General features: G+C 44.4%; 1 protein-coding gene across 1 annotated transcript in view; it reads left to right on the forward strand.

The window, feature by feature from the left end:
* The window catches only part of LOC145347636 (uncharacterized), a 52,167-nt gene extending 36,980 nt beyond the window's left edge, over positions 1-15,187 (forward strand). Inside the window, exons 2-3 of the mRNA XM_080195289.1 lie at positions 5,991-8,424; positions 13,189-15,187. Coding sequence (XP_080051415.1) covers positions 5,991-8,424; positions 13,189-13,256 — 2,502 coding nt within the window. The 3' untranslated portion in view covers positions 13,257-15,187. The remainder of the gene's footprint in view (positions 1-5,990; positions 8,425-13,188) is intronic.
* Positions 15,188-15,223: the final 36 nt, after the last annotated feature.

Here is a 15,223-nt window from a genome sequence, read left to right on the forward strand (position 1 = left end):
CTCCCTACTTTTATATTCAATCCCCCTCGCTATGAAGGCCAGCATCCCATTCGCCTTCCTGACCAACCTCCCATCCATTCATTGTGTTTACTCTTCCCTCTGCCTCAGAAAAGCAGCCAGCATAATTGAGGACTCCATATGCTCCAGAGATACTTTCTTCTGTCTTCCAAGGTTTAAAGGAGATGTACGAGGCAGATTTTTTACACAGACAGTAGTGGGTGCCTGGAACTCGTTGCCGGGGGAGGTAGTGGAAGCGGATATGGTAGTGACTTTTAAGGGGCATCTCGACAAATACATGAATGGGATGGGAATAGAGGGATATAGTCCCCGGAAAGGTAGGGGATTTTAGTTAACTTGGGCAGCATGGTCTGTGCAGCTTGGAGGGCTGAAGAGCCTGTTCCTGCGCTGTAATTTTCTTTGTTCTTTGTTCTTCCATCGGGAAAAAGATACAAAAATCTGAGATCACATACCATCCAACTCAAGAATAGCTTCTTCCCTGTGTCATCAGACTTTTGAGTGGACCTACATTAAGCTGACCTTTCTCTATACCGTAGCTATGACTGTAACATATTCTGCACTCTCTCTCCTTCTCCCTATGTACTCTACGAACGATATGTTTTGGCTTTGTAGAGCGCAAGAACCAATACTTTTCACTGTATCCCAATACATGTGACAATAATAAATCAGATCAAAATCAAATCAAATTTAATCCTGGTAAGTGGAAGGTGATGCACTTTGGAAGAAGTAACAGGACAAGGGAATATTTAATGAATGTCAAGACACTAGGAAGCTCAGAGGAACAGATGGATCTTGGGTTACTTATTTACAGACCCTTTAAGGCAGCAGAACAGATGAATAGAATAGTTTAGAAGATATGTGGGACACTTATTTTTATCAGTTTATGGTATTTGGCAAGGAGGTAATGTTGAAATTGTACAGAACGTTGGTTAGGCCACAGTTGAAGTATGGTATGCAGTTCTGGTCACCTCACTATAGGAAGGATGTGATTGCATCCTTCCTAGGAAGGGGTACAGAGGAAATTCACCAGAATGTTGCCTGAGATGGAGCATTTGAGCTGTAAGGAGAGATTGGATAGGCTTGGATTGTTTTCTTTGGAGCAGAGAAGGCTGAGGGGGGACATGATTCAAGCGTATAACATTATGAGGGGTATGGACACGGTGAATAGGAACCTGCTGTTTCCTCTGGTTGAGGGATCAATCTCGAAGGAGCATAGTTTTAGGGTAAGGGGCAAGACAGTCAAAGGGGATTGCAGGAAGCATTTTTTCACTCAGGGTGATGGGATCTGGAATGCACTACCTGGGAAGGTAGTGAAGGCTGGAAACCTTACAACCTTTAAAAATTATTTGAACAAGCGCTTGAAAAATTATAACATTCAAGGATATGGCGCAAGTGCTGGAAAATGGGAATAGAGTGACTGCAATGGTAGTTATTGTCAGTGCCGACTCAATGGGCTGAAGGCCTTTTCTGTGCTGTTTGACTCTATGACCATATAGAACAAAACCCACTTGATTGACATCCCTTCCACAAACATTCACTCCCTCCACCATCAACAAACAGTGGTAGTGGCATGCACCATCTACAAGATGCACCGTAGGATCTCACCAAGGCTCCTTAGACAGCCTGACTGCCACTAGCTGGATGGACAAGAGCAGCAGACACATAGGAACACCATCACCTGACTTGGAAATATATCACTGTAAAACCCTGCAAAAATCTCCCTAACAGCACAGTGGATGTACCTATACCACATGGACTGCAGTAGTTCAAAAAGGCAGCTCACCACCATCTTCTTGAGGGCAATTCAGCGTAGGCAATAAATGCTGGTCTGCCAGTGATGAATGAATAAAAATAAAAGGTCATGTCACAGAAGAACCAGAAATCCCAGCTATAAAACCAGTTTGGGTGGAAATAAGAAATAGCAAGCGAAGGGGGTTACTGATAGGAATAATTGAAGGCTCCCAAACGGTAGCAAAAGTGTCAGACTGAGTATAAATAAAGAAATAATGGACAGTTGTAAGAAGGGTATTAAGATACTCGTGGGTGATTTTAATTTTCATATAGATTGAACAAATCAAATTGGCAAATGTAGCTTGGAGAATGTGTTCAGAGAATAATGTAATGTGTATTCAGGGCAGCTCTGTAGAACAGTTAATTCTGAAAACAATGAAGGATCAGTTTATATTAGACTTGGTACGATGTAATGAGACAGGATTAATAAATGACTTCATAGTAAGGGATCTGTAGGCAAGAGTGATCATGATAGAATTTTCCATTCAGTTTAGGAGTGAGAAATGTGGGTCTAAAACTAGTACTTTGTTTCAATTGAGGCTGACCTCAAATTTTGTACTGTTAGAATTTGTGGATGTTGAATCAAGTATTCCAAAATAGGTGTTTCAAATAGTTCAGTAAAACTTACCTGCAATTGGGTTAATAGTGAACTTTGGAGAGAATACTGTGTTTAAAAGTATTTTGAAAACCAGGGTAATGTATGAAGCAATAATTAAGGGGCACCTTCTTTGCCCCAGGCTAGTCGAATGGTAATTGTCTGGTAGCCAGCCACAATGTTCACGTCTAATTTTTAAAAGAATGCAAACTTGGAAAAAGCAGTTTTAATTGATTTTTACAGAGTCTAGAAATTATGCTGTTAGAGGAACTTTGGTAAAAATTTGTAAACATGCCATGTAAAGTGTAAATTTGGTGTCAATAGCAGTAAAACGCATTTGTGCTGTTAATGTTGTAAACATTCCAAACATAACAGAGAACAATGTATGCTGAGCTGTTGTAGAGGAAGTATTCAAAGAGATGAACAGAGGCACCTTTTTGAAGAAATTGCTTTTGAGGAGGCTTTTGGTGATAGGGAAAAAGATAGTGAGGTGGGTTTATGGAGAGTTCTAGAGTGCAATTGCAAATATAGTAGGAAGCTTTACTACTGAAGTTGGAGCAGAGGGGGTGCCAGGATCAGAAGAGCATCTGTATTTAAAAACTACATTGAGATTCAGCAAACATTATGAAAAAGTATTGTCCAATATTGGCTGTATGATAGCCTGCTAATATTTAATTATGGCTAATAAAATCTTTAGTGTGCACCATATTTCATCAAATTACATAACTGAATAATATGTTTATTTCTTGATAATGTTTATTAATTGTTATTTTTGTACAAGAAAATGCATCCGAGGGTTCTGAAAGAAATGGCGGAGGTTATAGTGGATGCATTGGTGGTTATTTTCCAGACATCGCTGGATTCCGGGGAAGTGCCGGAAGATTGGAAAACGGCTAATGTTACGCCGTTGTTTAAGAAGGGTGCCAGGCAAAAGGCAGGGAATTATAGGCCGGTTAGTTTAACGTCTGTGGTAGGTAAAATGTTAGAATCCGTCATTAAGGAGGAAATTGCGAGGCATCTTGAAGGGAATTGCTTGATAGAGCAGACGCAGCACGGTTTCATTAAAGGGAAGTCGTGTCTGACAAATTTACTGGAGTTCTATGAGGATGTGTCTAGGGCGGAGGATAGAGGAGAGCGGGTGGATGTGGTCTTTCTGGATTTTCAGAAGGCGTTTGACAAAGTACCTCATAAGAGGTTATTGCAGAAGGTCAGGGGACTTGGAGTTGGGGGTAGGGTGTTAGCGTGGATAGAGGATTGGTTGTCAAATAGGAGGCAGAGAGTGGGGGTCAACGGGTGCTATTCGGATTGGCGGATGGTGACTAGTGGAGTGCCCCAGGGGTCGGTGCTGGGGCCTCAGCTTTTTACCATTTATATAGATGATCTGGAGGAGGGAACCGAGTGTAGGGTGTCGAAATTTGCGGATGACACCAAGATTGGGGGAACGGCAAATTGTGCGGAGGGTGTGGAGAGTCTGCAGAAGGATCTAGATAGGCTGGGCGAATGGGCCAGGAAATGGCAAATGGAATTTAATGTTGGTAAGTGTGAGGTGGTCCACTTTGGAAGGAAGAATGGTAGGAAGGACTATTACTTACGTGGCGAAAAACTGCAGCAGGCGACGGTGCAGAGGGACCTCAGGGTCCTTGTGCATGAGTCTCAAAAACCCAGCCTGCAGGTGCAGCATGTGGTCAGGAAGGCGAATGGGATGCTGGCGTTCATAGCGAAGGGGATTGAATATAAAAGTAGGGAGGTCTTGCTGCAGCTGTATAGGGCATTGGTGAGGCCGCAGCTGGAGTACTGTGTGCAGTTTTGGGCGCCGCACCTGCGCAAAGATATTTTGGCCTTGGAGGGAGTGCAGAGGAGGTTTACTAGGCTGATACCGGAGTTGAGGGGGTTGAGCTATGAGGAGAGGCTGAATGAACTAGGCTTGTACTCGTTGGAGTTTAGAAGAATGAGGGGAGATCTCATTGAGACGTATAAGATGATGAATGGGATGGATAGGATAGAGGTGGAGAGACTCTTCCCGCTCAAAAAAGACAGTAGGACTAGGGGGCACAGCCTCAAGATAAAGGGGGGGTGTTTTAGAACGGAGTTGAGGAGGAACTTCTTCACTCAAAGGGTGGTGAATCTCTGGAATTCTCTACCCGTTGAAGTGGTGGAGGCTGCCTCGCTAAATATTTTCAAGAAGCGGGTTGATGGGTTTTTGATAAGAGAGGGGATTAAGGGTTATGGGGAGAGGGCCGGAAAGTGGAACTGAGCCACGACAGATCAGCCATGATCTTATTGAATGGCGGGGCAGGCTCGAAGGGCCAGATGGCCTACTCCTGCTCCTATTTCTTATGTTATGTTTACCTGGGTAATGATATATTTCCCAAGCACTGCAATGTCTTAGGGAGGCTACTGAATGAGTCCTGCTGAGATAATCGTTGAGAGAAATCCAGCTACCCATTCCACAAAGGGGTAACAAGAAGGGGGCCACATATTTAGCCACTATCTTGGGACTTCAAAATATAGCTATATGGCAAACCAAGCACACTTTGCTTACTCACACATCTAAGAACAAAAAAAAATTACAACACAGGAACAGACCCTTCGGCCCTCTAAGCCTGCACCGACCATGCTGCCCATGTGAACTAAAACACCCTACCTTTCTCGGGATCATATCCCTCTATTCCCATCCTATTTATGTACTTGTCCTTACACCACTTAAAAGTCACTATCATATTTGCTTCCACCACCTCCCCAGGTAGTGAGTTCCAGGCACCCACCACTCTCTGTGTAAAAGAACTTGCCTCGCACATCTCCTTACCCCTTGCACCTTAGACCTATGCCCCCTAGTAATTGACTCATCCACCCTAGGAAAAAGGCTTCGGACTATCCACTCTGTCCATGCCCCTCATAATCTAAGCTGGAAGGTGTAAAATATGTGACTTTTTTGGAGAACAAAGCGAATTGCAAAGGAGAAGTCCTCTCATAATTTTAAAATCTCTTCTTAGCAAGTTTTTTTTATGACCTTGAGGGAAAATAACCTATGTCAATCTGGCATCCAGTGTAGTTCTATGATTGCGATGATCTGAAAACATTGCCGAGTAACTGAATTGCTAAGGTTAATGGTATAATTGTTGTGTGAATATATAATGATGATATTCTAAAGTGTTAAGGAAAGAACTTGCAGTATATATATTTATAATGTATAACCATTTTCATGACCTTGGGTGGTCCCAGAGCATTTTATGGCCAATGAAATACTTTAGAAGTGTGCTTCCTGTTGTAATATAGAAACCCCTCCCTCAAAATGCACACAGCAAGCTGCCACAATCAACAAAGAAGTTAATTACGGGATAATCTACTCTAGGTAGCTTGAAGAATAGTTGTCCAGGAAACCAAGAGAATCCCCTTGTTCTTGTCTGAATAGTCCTGTGTAACTTTTTTTTTGCCAGCTTAAAGGGTGGATGGTTTAATTTATCCAACCAAAATTCTGTACAATTTCTGCAATGACTATCTGGTGTTCTTTCCTGAGAGGTTAGGTTTGGTCAAGCTAACTTTTGTCAGCGTTTTAGTAATTTTACACGTATGCTTATCTTTATAGCCAGCCGGCTTCCTGGCCAAGTGGAGAAAGACTGGAGAGGAACTGAAAGAAAATGTTGACCTGGGAGATACTCGTAAACCAAATGTAACCATAGAAACCGGTGAGGCCATTTCGGGATCGAAAGGCACTGGTGTGCCCAAATCTATCGCCATGGAAACGGAAGTAACAGAAAGTGGCACCGTTCATGAAGGAAAGGTCAATGGGATTACTGAAAGGGAAGACTCGAGGTTAAACGAGCAGCAGCACACTTCCAGTTTAACAGCGGATCCGAGTCTGGTGGATAATACGAAAGAAGCCAGTGATGGGAATCAGAATGGCATGAAGCTTCCTTCCACAACTGAGGGCTTGGATCACACAGCACCGGCACCTCTAGCTTCTGAAAGGCTGTCTTCTTCAACCTATGAAATACCAGAGGCCATTTATGCCATTATTCATAAAGACCCTTCGACTGCAGTGCTGGGCGCAGCAGCTGCCAAATCCCTGACCGTGGAAGATTTCGAGGTAGGGCAGGACATTACCAGAACCCCTTTCTCAGCCCAAATCGACCAGGGGGAAGAGATGCTGAGGATCTTCCAAATCACCCAGGGAGCTGCAAGTGAAGCCCTCACTCCGGCAGTGGCAAGTTCAAAAGAACACCCATCAGAGATCTCCTCCTTCATCGAACTAAACGAGGCAATATTGGAAAGCTTGTCTGAAGGCAGTCAAGAGGGAGGGAGTGTTGGAAATCTCTCAGCCATCGGTTTAAGTAAACTGTCCGAGGAAAGTTTGACTCCCTTAACCACCTCACATGATGAGGATGATGAAGAAGGCTTGATGGATGTGTCAGCCACTGGTCCAAATGGACAGATGAAGCCTTGCTTGGCCAACAATGGCAATCAAATATCCGAAGAGAGTGTGATGCAGCACAGAGAGTCGGAAAGCATTCCAGTTGCCAATGGGAATGATTTCTCACCCAGTGCCCCCCTGCTGCCACATGTGGACGGGCTAGAGCCTGCCCAGGCAGACACATTCAAGAAACATTCAAACGACCCAGTGCATGGAAGTTGGTCAAACGGCCGCGTGGCTTCCCCCAGCCAGAAGCCGATATTGGAAATGCTGGAGCAGCACTTGTCACTGAGAAGTCACCCCAACCAGAAGGTGCAGAGTCACGCCGAGCTCCAGCCTGCGGGGCAGCTCCCGGGACCGTCCAAAGCGGCGGGGAATGAGAATGTGAACACGGAGCATGTGGACTTCGCGGCTGCCCGCAGGCAGTGGCTGCTGCTGGAGGAGATCAGCAGGGCTCACAGCAAGAGACCCTCGGTCAGACACAGGAAACACGAGAGCCCGGCCAAACGGCCGCCGGTGAAGGGGAGCGCCGAGGACAGCCTGAGAAAGGTCCACCCACCCCCGGACAGAGCGCAGAGCGGCGATGAGCTGGAAGGCTGGAGGGGTTTGAATGGTAAGCAAGAGCCGGGGGACAGCGGCGCACTGAGGGATCTGGAGCTCTTGAACGTCGCAGACTTCAGTGCCTGCTCAGAGGGCAGCGACTCCGGCCTGGATGACTCGACCTGCCGCTCAGAAGCGGACAACCTGACCGACATCCTGTTCCAGAGCGAAACCTGCAGCTCTGCCTCCCTGGCGAATGGGAAATCCGAGACTCCGATCGAGAGGGAGATCCGCCTGGGTGTCAAACGCGAGGAGAGTCTGAGGAAGGCCAGGGGCATTAAAAAGCACGCTTGTTCAGAGGAATACGTGGAGATCAGAACCCGCCCGCTTATCCTCCAGCCTGCCCCCAACCCCGCGGCCAAAGTTAAAAGCAACCAGTTTGCAGAGATGCAGATGCAGAGAGAAATCTTACTTGAACGCCAGCGAGAAGAGGACCTGGTCCAGCAGGGGAAGGTGAAGGGGACCTATGACAAGGGTCTGATCCCAGAGATTGAGGAGAGAAGGAAGATCTTCGAGCAACATTATCCTTTCCCACTCCCAGCCAACAGTAAGCTGTTCATCCCCCATATCCCTGCCCCTGCCACTCTGCCGGGGTCCCACCCTCCGCTGAGAAGACAGCCCCCCAGCCATGACATGACCCTGGGTCACTTGAGACTGGAGAATGGCACCTCGGCTTCTTCAGAGGAAGGCAAGACGGATGCTGGGCTGAAGCTCAGGTGCCCGGCTGTGGAAAGTGCCAATGTTGTCATCCTGGAAACACCAGACGTGGTCCTCCGGCACTCGGCAGACGTTGTGCCCCTGCAGCCGCCGCAGACAGAGGAGACGTTGCAGAGTAACCCCTTCTTCAAGCTGCGCTCGAACGGATCCCAGTCCATTCTCAGTCAGGAGATCCGGGAGGTCCTACAGCGGGAGGAAGAGCTGCGTCAACAGCGGTGCTACCTTCACGGAGCAGCAACTGCCTCTGAAAGCTTCCTGCCATCTTCCACTGCAGCTGATCATTTGCCACCAGGTAAAAATTCTTTATTTGGGTGCCGTCCGTAGAAAAAAATTGTTTTACCCAAGTTTCCAGAAATTCTTGATCTTCCTGTTTCTACGACCGAACTCTGGTTGTCAAAATTGACCCTTAGGATTGCCTGTGTCACAATCACCAGAGGTGTTACTGGCACCCCTGTTGCTGGGTGCTGTCAGATAGGACTCATGCTCCTGGGAGCAGTGGGAAGACACTCTGTTAGCATGCTTCAGATTAATGCAAACACCATTCCCGCCTTCATGAGCCCATGTTGGGGGAAACTCCAACTTTGGCAGAAGGCTCCCCATTTCTGCTTGGGTTTCCTCCAGGTGCTCCAGTTTCTTCCCACAGTACAAAGATGTTCAGGTTGGATGGATTGGCCACACTAAATTTCCACTTAGTGTCCAAGGATGTGTAGGCTGGATGGATTGGCCACACTACATTGCCCCCTATTGTCCAAGATTCTGCAGGTTAGATGGATTGGCCATGCTAAATTGCCCCTTAATGCCCAAAGGTATGTAGATTAAGTAGATTTGAGTACAGTTATGGGGATGGGGCAGAGGGGGGAGGGTCTGGGAGGGATACTCTTTCGGACAGTCGGTGTAGACTGGATGGGCTGAATGACCTCTTTTTTCACTTGTTCTATGGCTTGAGCTTACCCAGGTCAGAGTAATTGTTATATCAGAGACTTATCTGGCTGATTCCAACAGGGAATTCAAGAAAAGCTTCTTCACACAAATACGGGTAAGAATGTGGATTATGATACCCCAAGGAATCACAAAGGCAAATAGATGTATTTAAGGGGATTGTGATAAAGAGATGAGGGAAATGGGATGGAAGGAAATGCTGATAGGATCCTGACTGCCTTTTGGAGGCAAGATGGCGTGTGGTGCCATGATATGCCCAAAGAGCCACATTGCCAAGAACTGGTGGCTATCTGATGGCAATGATGGATGAACGACATCCCAAAATACACAAGCTACAGTGCTATAACCTCTGGTTCTTTAACCAATCACCTTAAATCTGTACCCTCCAGTTATAGATCCTTCTGTCACTGGAGATTGTTCTTCCTTATTTGCTTTAGAAAACCTATTAATAATTTTGACACTTTAATCAAATTTGTTTGTAATCCCAACTTTTAAGAAACCACAGTTTCTCCATTTTACCCTCTCCAAGGCCTTGATGCCCTTACTAAAGTGTTCATGGCAGAGATGTACTGTAATAACCTAGTTGGAACCTAGCCAATGATTTACAAAGCTTTGACATAACTTCCTTGTTAATGTTCATGCTTCCCTTCTGCCTTCAATCAAACAACCCAAAAAAGTCAAAGTCAGCTCCTGATATAATGAGAAACTTAGATATGGTAGCAATTTTGAAGATTTAAAAAAATTTTTTTTTAAAATCGTTGACACTAAAAGCATCCCACTAACAGGAATTAAAGGAGGTGAATGGAGGGAGGAACTTAACCAATAAGTATCACTAGAGAAATTGTATTCAAAAAAACTAATGGGACTAAATGCTGACAAGCCTCTTGGACCTGATGAAATTGCACCAATGGTACTGCGTGCATTTTTTTATCTCTTTACTTAAGGGGAGATATATTTGCCTTGGAAGCAGATTAGAGAAGGTTCACCATGTCAGTTCCTAAGGTGAAGAGTTTGCATGTGTTGTCTGATGAGGATAGACTGACCATGTTGGACCTGTACTCATTGGAGTTTACAAATGAGAGATGATCTTATTAAAATCTGTAAGATTCTGAGGAGGCTTGACTGAACAGATGTTGAGAGGATGTTACCCCTCAAGGGGCATTCTCAGAATAAGGGGTCAACCAATTAAGAAGGAGCTGAAGAAGAATTTCCTTTCTTCAAAGGTCTTTACTCTTTGTAATTCTCTACCCGAGAAAGCAGTAGACACTGGGTCATTGGATATGTTCATATAATCTGCCTCAGACAGATTTTTGATTGAAAAAGGAGTGTTATTATCAGTCCTATCTATTTGTAAAGGCATTAGAATTAGAAGACAAAATGTGTTAGCATGCATTTGGAGTTCTTGGGAACAAAGGGAGATTAAAACAAATATTCATGTACTTTCTAAGCTTACTGTTAATCAGTTTAGTAAATTTAATAAAAGTTGTATAAATGTTTCTCTCTTCTGAAAACGTAGCTCCTCTGCTTAGTGGATTATTTGATCCTCTGTATGGTTACAGAACAAAAACTGTTTAACCCATGTTAACAATCCTCACCTGCTACTAGCTTCTCTTTCCCAACGATAGCAGTTTCATACAGCAGATATTTTCTTCAAGCTTTTTATAATCCACTTGCACTTAAATTTTGTTCCTTCGAGATATTTCAAACCTCATCATCACAGCTCCAACAATGAGGCACAACTTAACCAAACCAAACAGTCCAGATCCATTTGTCCTCGTTATTCTGCCTTCACGTTTCTTCAACTCAGTCTACAGCTTGTTGACATTGATCAGTATTTTCCCCAAGATTACTCCTCCACCAGTTTTACTGGATTCTTGTCTGACAACATGAAGATATTATTTATATACATTTCACAGCATAGGAGAAAAGCATCATGTTAAAGTAACAGTACACAGAGTTCAAGTACTCATTCTACCAGTTCAGAACTAGATTCAGTTCATTTCAGCAAATAAACAATACATGTATAAACATGTAAACTTGTAACAGTACAACTCTATCTTTAGTAGATGAATACGTTAATTGGCATGGGCACTTAATTCTTTCTAGTAGTTCTTTTATGGAAACTTATTTTTTACACAAGCATAATTTGTAATTATGCATATACAATGATATGCAACAATTATAGTCGACTATAAATATTGTAATTGGTGCTGCAAACTTCAGTACTACACTCTATCACCGAATACAACAGCGAAGTTTTTGGTGTTGCAGAAAGAGAGCACAGTAGGAATATACTTCACAAATGGATCGAAAATCCACAATGTAATTAAAGATGGCGCACACGCACTGGACCCCCACTCCCCACAATCACCAGCCTCGGGATCATAAGAACATAAGAAATAGGAGCAGGAGTAGGCCATTTAGCCCTTCGAGCCTGCCCCGCCATTCAATAAGATCATGGCTGATCTGAAGTGGCTCAGTTCCACTTTCCCGCTTTCTCCCCATAACCCTTAATCCCCTTGCCTACCAAAAACCTATCTACCCACGTCTTAAATGTATTTAGCGAGGCAGCCTCCACCACTTCAACGGGCAGAGAATTCCAGAGATTCACCACCCTTTGAGTGAAGAAGTTCCTCCTCAACTCCGTTCTAAACTGCCCCCCCTTTGAGGCTGTGCCGTCTAGTCCTGCTGTCCTTTCTGAGCGGGAAGAACCTCTCCACCTCTACCCTATCCATCCCTTTCATCATCTTATACGTCTCAATAAGATCCCCCCTCATCCTTCTAAACTCTAACGAGTACAAGCCCAGTCTATTCAGCCTCTCTTCATAGCTCAACCCCCTCAACTCCGGTATCAGCCTAGTGAACCTCCTCTGCTCGCCTCCCGATCGCTCGCCTCCCAATAGCTCCCCACCCCCACCTCACAACAGGGCTGCAAGTCTCCCAATGTCTTCCCTGACCAACGCTGCCCATTTCCACCTTCCCCCCCCCCCCCCCACCCCCGCTCGCCAGCCTCCCCAGCACAAAAGGAGCAGCTCTCTGAAAGCTTGTAATTTCAAATAAACCTATTGGACTACAACCTGGTATCGTGTAACCTTTCATCTTGCCCACCCCAGTCCAACACTGGGATCTCCACATCATTATCACAAGAGCAGGGCTGGCAAAGAGGTTGGGTAGGGAACCCAGCAAAGACTTGGTGCATGTGTTTCTCCCCCCAGCCTTTGGCTATTAAATCACTGAAGGAATTTGCTCATATATCAGGGAGGTTTAGGGGATTTTAGCAGACAATTCTGAAATTCATGTAAAATGGTGCAAATTTATATATTTTAGTATCCCCCAAATATTTAATCATTTTCTACCAATGATGAAATACTAGTCAGTATTAATATTCTTTATCAGTTTACTGAGGGATGTTGACTTTGTAGTTACGAATTCTTGAGCAATTTTGAGGGGTATTGCCTTTTTTCCCCATTGTTGCTTCTCATGTTTAATCAATAACCATAGAATCACAGTCATAGAATTCCTTACAGGTCAGAAAGAGGCCTGCACCAATTACAATCCCAACCAGGCCTTATTCCCGTAACCCCACGTATTTGCCCTGCTAATCTCTGACACTGAGGGACAATTTACCATGGCGAATTCGCCGAACCTGCACATCTTTGAAGTGTGGGAAGAAACCGGAGCACCCAGAGAAAACCCACGCAGACATGAAGAGAACGTGCAGACTCCATACAGTTGGTGACCCAGGCCGGGAATTAAATCTGGGTCCCTGCTACTGTGAGATAGTAGTGCTAACCATTGTGCTATGTCTTAGTCTTAGACTGTCCAGATCTATAATCTTTTGTTTGGCCTCAACTTAAAATGAGCATTCATATGCATGCATCCTCCTCTTTTACGTTGAAATCAACACCAAACACATAAGCTCCTATTTTAACTTGTTCTTTACCTGGACTTCCATATGAAAGTGTTAACCTCCCCTACCAATCATCTTTCCTTCCTGTGATTCTTTGTGGTGTCTGACACAGTGACCTTGGAACTTCCAGTTGGGTTCCCCTAATAGTAATGTGTTAAGAATATGCCTCCATGGACAAACTAACAAAATGCCGTTTTTCTACACTAGGTGCAAGCAACGAAAACATGTCACAAGACTGCTCTGGCCCTGCACTGGGAAGCTCGTATACGTGCTAGCAACTACAGGTTTGAATAGCACTCCTACAAGAATACAATGAATTCAAATGAATAGTGCAGCAATTAAGCCATCCTGAAACTGGTTCACCTATGTGCAAACCCAAAGGCTGTCACTGTTCTGCACTTCCATGTGCTTTGGGTTATTACATGGTTAATAGACCTGTTCAACCATTTGAAACATTCCTTCACATCTCTAGTGGTGAACATAATATAATTGTTTGTGTCTAATTTGAATCCTTTTCTTTACCCTCCCAGGGTTAAAAATTTCAACTTACATGAGTGGCTGATGTATGTGAATGTAGTTGAGTGAGCTGTGTTACTATCCATACAACTGGCCCAAAGTTTAATTTGATAAACATGGTAGCAAATGGATAAACATGTGAAACTAATAACTCTATTTTTTTTATTTGTAGAAGTGCTTACTGGAACAGGTTAATGTGAAATTAATAGTTCCTGTAGTTTCACCCAATGTATTTCATTGCAAGATGTGTTATTTTTTAAAAAGATGCTTCTAATTAAGGCAAAAGCCAAATTTTCAGGAATCCCTACAAAAGTGGATTGACACCAGATAGAAATTAATACATGTGATACACTCAGTATTATAAAACATGCAGTATAATTTATTTTGCAATGAATGGGCCCAAGTTTAAAAATATAAATGTAAAATGCTGAAAATACTTAGCATTGGAAGCAAAATTGATGCCATTTGTGAATCTGAAGCAAAAGTAGGAAACAGCACTGATGTAGTCATCCATGTTCTGAAAAGAGAGGGGAGGGAGGGAACCCGAGTGTAGAACTGCAATGAAGAATGTCCCACATATTCCATGAAAACACAGGTGTTGCTAGGACCAACATTACTAACCAACTATTACTTGTCTGCAACCTATTCAGCTTTATACCATAACCAAAGTCATCAGTCTCTGTGATCCCTTATTCACTCCTCAATCACCCCTAACTTTCTCTCCCTTTCCCTTGCACCTTTCTATGCAACCACAGGAGATGCAACACCTTCACTTTTATCTCCTCCCCATCTTCCAGAGCTGAAACAGGTACAAAAGGTGACTTACTTCATTTCATTTAGTACACTGAATTCACAGCTCAACTTGCAGTCTCCTGCTATGAGGGAGACCAAAAGCAAATTGGATGGCCACTTTTCAGAGCATCCCCATTGAATCCACAAGTGTGATCCTAGTTTCTGATTCCCTATTATTTTAATTCTCTGCCACACTCCTGTCCCATGAGGCCCTGTCATGGGTGAGTGGCAATGACATTGTAGAGCATCAACCTACTGTCCTGCCTCAGGATGACAGTATTTGTGCTTCCACCACTGCCACCCGCCCAACGTCTTTGCTGTTGCCAGCCAGTCAATAAGGAATGGAGCTGCTCATGCGGAGAATGGGCGATGCAAAGTAGGGCCTTCCAGGTCAGGAGCTGCATAATGCCATGCTGCAAATCCATCTGCAGCCTTCCCATTGAAAATCAGCAGCCTTCTAGATACGCAGTCTGCAAAGCAACATGGAGTCAAAGGAACCTTGCACCATGAGGAAGCCTGTAATCATGCTCTGCCTGCTTTTCTCTGGAAATGTATTCCCCCTCACTTCACCTACAGTGTGTAAGTTACCTCCCTGACACAATGAACATCAAGATGCTGATGATCTCCCTTGCTCTAGCCTGGGAGACCAACAAGGAACAACATACCCACAGTCGCCTTCACACTGACAATGCTGGCCTCACCTGGTTTTGAGGCCACAGATCTGCTTGCAAGAGGTGGCAGATTTTAGTGAGCAATTTCTTTGTGAAGTGGAGGCATTGCGCATACTGTTCCTGACTTAGATTGAAGATCCTGTGTAGTTATGGACTCTTGCAAATAGCTGTCCTGTTTGAACAGTCTCTACTCTTTCTCCCTGTTATCTTGCAGGTGAGCGGGGTGGGGGGGGGTGGGGGTGGAGCGGAGAGGGAATAAATTA

The sequence above is a fragment of the Carcharhinus amblyrhynchos genome, chromosome 9 (genome assembly GCF_965287045.1).
Source record: "Carcharhinus amblyrhynchos chromosome 9, sCarAmb.v2.hapA, whole genome shotgun sequence".
Classification (NCBI taxonomy): Eukaryota; Metazoa; Chordata; class Chondrichthyes; order Carcharhiniformes; family Carcharhinidae; genus Carcharhinus; species Carcharhinus amblyrhynchos.